At 40.9% G+C, this 6,463-nt stretch overlaps 1 protein-coding gene across 1 annotated transcript in view; it reads right to left on the reverse strand.

Moving 5' to 3' along the window:
• Window positions 1-5,477: 5,477 nt before the first annotated feature.
• The window catches only part of kcnk15 (potassium channel, subfamily K, member 15), a 2,412-nt gene continuing 1,426 nt past the window's right edge, over window positions 5,478-6,463 (reverse strand). Inside the window, exon 2 of the mRNA XM_030359395.1 lies at window positions 5,478-6,463. This exon is cut by the window's right edge and continues 816 nt beyond it. Coding sequence (XP_030215255.1) covers window positions 6,282-6,463 — 182 coding nt within the window. The 3' untranslated portion in view covers window positions 5,478-6,281.

A 6,463-nucleotide genomic window follows, 5' to 3' on the forward strand; every position in this document is an offset into this window, starting at 1 on the left:
GGAGAGGATATGAGAACGCAGCGGCGGGCTGCAGAGGAACAGCCTAACACCTGTTTCATTCAATCCCAGCTCTTTTATGCACAATCCAAGTCCATTCCACCAGGTCTCTCGACATGAAAAGAAAACCAGCGCACAGTGCCGCCTTTTAGTGAGGAAACCAAGGTGTTCCAAAAAACATAAATCTGTTAAATAAATTCTCCAGCAGGTTGCATGAATAGCAGTATTTTTATACAGGTAGGGTTGATTAGCTAATGAGCTGCAGCTGGCCTCTTTGTCTCTGCTCTTGTGAAAGGTAAGATGGGCCACGCCTTGATCTCCATCCCTCCCCCCCCTCCCCACACACACACACACAGACTCCGTAGGCAATAGGTAGGTAACTGACTTGGTGCTTCTGATGCTAATGACCCACTGCTGTAACGAAGGCAAGTTCGGATTTCTGCACACACACACACAAACGCACACACTTCTAGCCTTCCTCTAACAGTCCTTTACAGGCAAATAAAGGGTATTAGTGTAGAGGCTGTAAAACCTGTCACGCCTTCAGTTTTCTGTGTCAGACAATCAAAGCACTCAAAAAAAGTACAGCAGGGTACAAAGGAATCGATAAAGGAAAAGAGTGAGTGCAAAAAGGGAGCGAGATTAGCCGTGTTTGTAGCGATGTGCACTCAGTGGAACGCCAGCAGGCTAATTGCTTTGAGACCAACGTGAGGAGTGGGATTGGGAAGCCTGGCTGGCTGGCAGCAGCAATCGATTGTTAGGACTTCCAGTGATGCGTGTAGGGTCACGGAAGAGGCCCCCAACCCCACACACACCCACTCCCTCTTAGCGCCTGCACGTGTCCCCATAGGAGCGCAGTGTGGCCATCTTACGTCATGATTTTGTAAACATGGATAACGGGAGCCGTTCCCCAACCATTAGCGAAACGGGGAATGACGGCCCTATTACTCTGAAAAACGGGTTGAAACATCACTTTTCCACTGCTCGATTCCCACCGACCCAAATTACCTGGGAAGCATCAGGGTTCGTCTCTATGGAACCCCGGACATCAGCTGGTGCTCGGATCAATTAGGGATTGACTTTTCAATGCTCTCCCTTTCTCACTCTGTGCTAAGCCTGAAAACAAGGACCCGATGAAATGGGAGGTCATATGAATAGTTCAAACGGGTCTGCGTTACCCACTATAGATTTGCTTTGATGAACCAGGATCTCGATGGTCTCAGGCTCAGCATCTTGGAAGGTGTGGGGGTAGGTGCCGGACAAAGTGCGGTGATTCACGCCATTCAGAAGTGTTATGGTTTGACACGCAGGAAGTGGACATGGACATATTGAACCAACTATATCTGACTGGCACAAGGAGAGGCGTGTCATTCTGTTTTGAAACCCTGGAACAGATTGAGGGCAACAAAAAGTAAAGAGACAAGTAACAAGGATATTTCTGTACTTAAAATGATGCCTGTTAAAAGGAGAACCATACACCAACACCACTTGTATGCTTGTTTGCATTGGATGACCGCCTCTCTTGCTTAAACACAACATTTATTAGTTAATTATGAACTAAATGAGTCGGTTCTTTATAGCTCAACCATTCCTTGTGATAGAAGATAGGGACTGTTCGGGTTGCGTGCCATTGGGGTGTCCAAGCAGGGACACAATCACATTGAGAAAAGGAAACCTTGCTCGTGTCACACAAATGTACCTACCTATACAGGAACACAGGCCAGATGGGGACATTGAGAAACCCAATGACTGCGGTACACGTGAATTACACAAAAGGGTTTTCAGAAGTCATAACCTTAAAAATACCACATAATTTGCAGCTCACATTTTGTACTGCCAATCATTGATTATTCATTCAAATAATTACCAGAACACAATGTACCCCTGTGAAGGGCTGTATAAATGTTGAGTGTGCAATATAATCCATCTCTCCAGATTCGATGAGACATGGTTTACAGACATCTCAGCAATTTAATGGATCGGTCATCCAGAAAACAATAGTAGCCTACTACTCCTACTATGTTGAACTCATGTAGGTTTTAGCACAGATTAGAATGACCTCAGAATTGGTTAGCACCTGGCTCCTTTTTTTCCACAGTGTATGACATCTATGAATTCACACATTGTACAAGTTAAATAGTTATGAGTCAAACCACTAAGAAAGATACAGTGCAAATTAAACCCCTTTAATTTCCATGATTGAAAAATTGCATAAACAAAGCAAAACCAAGTGTGGATTCTTAAGATACTGCCAGAATATAATTTTTGCAAAACTAATTTTAATTTCGGTTATTTTAAACCTTATGGTGTTTAATTACTTGAGTTTTGTTTTACTGTTTGTTGTTCCTAGACCTAGCAGGTGTGTGGGATTAGCTATCATGACAACTGGCGGGCGGGCTATAAATGAAAGATTCTGTGATTGTCAAACGTTAGGCTACAGACAAGTAAGTCATAAGGAACTGTCCTACCTTTGCAAAGCATAATTGGTAATATACCCCAATTACATGTGGAGCCTTTATCAGAACCCCTACCCTGGCTTTAGATTAGATGATCACATTTCATGGTTTATCCTCATAAAAGAAGAGTCTACATCATAGATCTCATACATGCCTCTGTGAGGACAAAGTAAAAATCCTCAGAAAAAGCTCCTCTGTTCCACATGAATCTGTTTAGATTCAACCGCAAATTGTATCGCTCCATGCTATCACAGCCCCACCATTTGGAATGACTGAAGGGCTCAAGAGCTTAGGTATACTAAACCGTCTTATATTTTAAGGCTTCCTTAACACCACACTATTATAGGATATTTGTGTAAACGGCAATAGTGTTCATATGTAAGGCCCATAAAACTCAGCAAAAACGTTATACTTTCCATATATATATATATATATATATATATATATATATATAAATATATATATATATATGATCACAATTTGTAATCAAATCTTATCATTCATGTTTAAAAAATAATTCATACATTTGAAATATTATGAATATCTATATCCCTTAAAAGTATAAATTAAACGTATTGCGGCTGTGTCAAGACCCAATTAACTCATGAGAATACAGTTCCACTGTATGCCATTAATACTGTAGGTCACCTGTGTGGTACACATCCATGTCACTCAGAAGATATAATTCATGGAGCTAAATTGTTCTGTGTATACAACCGTATGTCAGGCTCTGACACTAACTTCACTGTGCTTTTTGGTGCTTTGTCCTTAGACGTCTCTCTTGCTCAGCCGAGTCTCCTCATTTGTCTTAATTGTTTCACAAGTGTCAATTAGTTAATTGCGTTCACCTGTGCGTGTATATTTGAGTCAGCCTTTTGGTTCCCCTTGGTCTGCTCCGGTGTCTGTAACCTCTATGTGCCAGTCGCCATTCAGAGTTTGTCGGTTATCGTTTAGTTAGCGGGCAGACTTTCTAGTTAGTTTCTGGTCGATTCCTTATGGGGTGCAGCTGGTGCTTGCTTTTTATTCTTTTGAAAGGGCTCCACGCCTTGAAATCGTAAAATCTTAAACCAGCGCATAAGAAATGTAATTTGTCAAGAGTAGGACAACCATTCACTGATTGGCCATACTGGTTTCTGAAGAGGAAAAGATTGACAGATGTATGAAACATCTATGTGGCCACAGATCTGAGTTAAGAAAAAAGCTTACATGGAAATGAATTATTTCCATGTATTTCTATAAACCCAATTTTATGCAAACATATGCTCCTCATCATGTGTTATTTATGTTGATTAAACACATTGAGTTGGTGGTGGGTGAGCCGGCTGTAGTAGTGTGACCTTTACTCTGGCAGTATTGCCCTACAAAGGCAAAGTGCAGTAACTACGTATTTTGTCAAAATTGAGTTCAGACTGAAAATGGGTTTTATAACACCTTCTTTGTCTTGAGACAAAAACTATTGTTCTTCCTATAAAGGTATTAATTGAGAGTATCACCACTATTGTACCTGAAACAGGTTTGGCCGGCCAGTATGAATACTTTGAAGGCATTTTTCTCAGTTTCAATGTTGGCGTAGTTACTGCGCTTTGCCTTTACGGGATGGAGGAGGACTGCGTAGTGATTACCATACACTGATATACTGGGGGCCGGGGCTACTCGTCTTGACCTTGATTTAGTTTTATTTAGAAATTCATGTCACCCACGGTAACTGTCAACAAAAGTGCTGCGATGACAAATGGCCGGTTGGAAATGTGCACTGGAGCCAAAAACTAAGATGTACTTTTCTCTTAAGGTAACTTTTTCCTCTTCGTGAAAGTGACTTTGAATAACCCTCGAGGGGAAGTCTTCTCTCTTTCTTTTTTTCACTCCATAAACAAATATTCACATTTAGTTTGCCCTTCTCCTTTCCATTGTCCACAGCAATCGGTCTGCAGAGAGCATCTTGGCTTGCTGGATGTTAACAGAGATAAGTACCTATATAAATAAGAGATAAATAACCTGTTCAGTGTCCCTGGTTTGCCTTTTAGGGATTAATCAAGTTTATTGTTTCCTAGTATCATATCATATTTCATTGCTGGGAGATATCTTAAATGTTGTTGGGACAATGGATTCTTTATAATGGACTACATTATATAACCCCGTATAACCAACCTGACATTCAGTGTGTAATGTGCAGAGCCATTAACAGCAGTTAGTACTTGTAGGATGAGGAAATGAGCATTGAACCCAACTTACAGAAAATGAATAATGTATGCAGTCGCTCTAGCTCTCTTGCCTCTCACTGTGGCCAAATTTGTAATAGGCCTGATGTGGTCTCAGCCGTCTTCCAACATTCAACCGTAATTCGGCTCCTAGCCTCTAGAGGTCCCTGTTAGTAAAGTTATCATGCTTTGCTCGCCCCTTCTCAAAATAAATCTTGTCACACATCCATGGTATCTTATGGCTGACATAGAAGGCAATAACATCGATAATAAATATCCATGTTTCACTGCATGCATGTATGTAACCGTTTATGTTTGTATGTATTGTGTGTCCACGGCATTCACGTTATTAAGTAACAAAATTAGAAATATGTTATATGATATAAATCCACCAGGTTGCTCTCTACATGGGATTCTGTACAAGTTCTCCTGCATAGAGTTTAAGGATATCAAATGAAAAAACACATATTTATCTCTGAATAATACAAAACAAGCTGAGCAAACGCTACAATTCAAAAGAAAAAAACACATTAACACAATGTCTTACCACAAACTGACATAATTCACTTAATTGTTCTAGTAAAATGTGTGCAATTTATCATAACATATTTATCAAGCCACAATGTATGATGATGCTTATGCTAATTTATAGAATCACTTGTTTAGCTATTCAGCAATTGTGAATAGAAAATATAATTCTAGATATTGAACTAGATAGATGGATAGAAAGATAGATAGAAACAAGAGGTCTAGATGGACAGGCAGACAGACTTAGAGAAAAAGTAATTATACGTGTTCACTAAAAAAATAGAAGGACTCATTTGTTAGTAATCTCCTATTTAGGTTTAATAGACATGGTGGCCAATTCTGACACATTATAAGGAACACAACTGAGATTCTTGAAAAAGAAAATCGGACAGAGTTCTGCTACATACCAGACATGTGCTACATCCACTAAATATAAACCACTCACGTACAGAGTATTACATATCTGTATATGAGCTGCACATAAGCGCACAAGTGTGCACTGCAAAATGAATTTGCCCTTCAATAAGAGGTAATGAGGTAAAATATTAAACAGAACCCGATTTTAAAAGCCACTTAAGTCCTGTGCTTTTAAAAGGGCTTTAAGGCTCTTTTTTTTATAAAAGATTAATGACATCTTTAATCTGACCCAAAAAACATGGAGACATCTCTGAAGAGTTATAAGACTCGCTGTCCTAAACCACGGCTTTGTAGCCTACTGCATATCTCGCTACCTAGAACTCCCAACAACCTCGTTCCCTTTTGAAATGTCCAGGTACAAATCAACGCTGATGCAAAGAATACATTTGGAAAGATGTGTATATTAAACCCCATCTCTGAAAGTGTCTTCACCCAGCACTCATGCAGTTCATCGCATGCTCCAACGCCCTTCTCATGCATTATTTTGGCTCACATGCTACAGCAAATAAATAAACCAAAACACAAATACCCACTCATCCCACATCCTCATCGTGAAGAAGTGGTGTGACCTATCCAAGCAGTAGAAAGTGTCCTTAGACATGCACAACAGGTGTTCAGTGAAATCATGTTGTTGTTGTTCTTTTTGTGTATCGATCCCTCATCACACACAACCCCTGGACCCCCTCTACACCGACTTCCTCCGGGAGCGGGGGAACTCCCCTGAGCTGTGCCCGGGCGAGAGCACGCTCCCTGGGGACGAGAGTCCGCTGCGCTGCCCCACTGAGTCGGGCGAGCGGCCCTGGATCCTGTAGGACACGGAGTTGTAGTACACCGATTGGTGGTGCTCGCAGCCCGACATGAGCGGGC

The sequence above is a fragment of the Gadus morhua genome, chromosome 1 (assembly GCF_902167405.1).
Source record: "Gadus morhua chromosome 1, gadMor3.0, whole genome shotgun sequence".
NCBI classification, from domain to species: Eukaryota; Metazoa; Chordata; class Actinopteri; order Gadiformes; family Gadidae; genus Gadus; species Gadus morhua.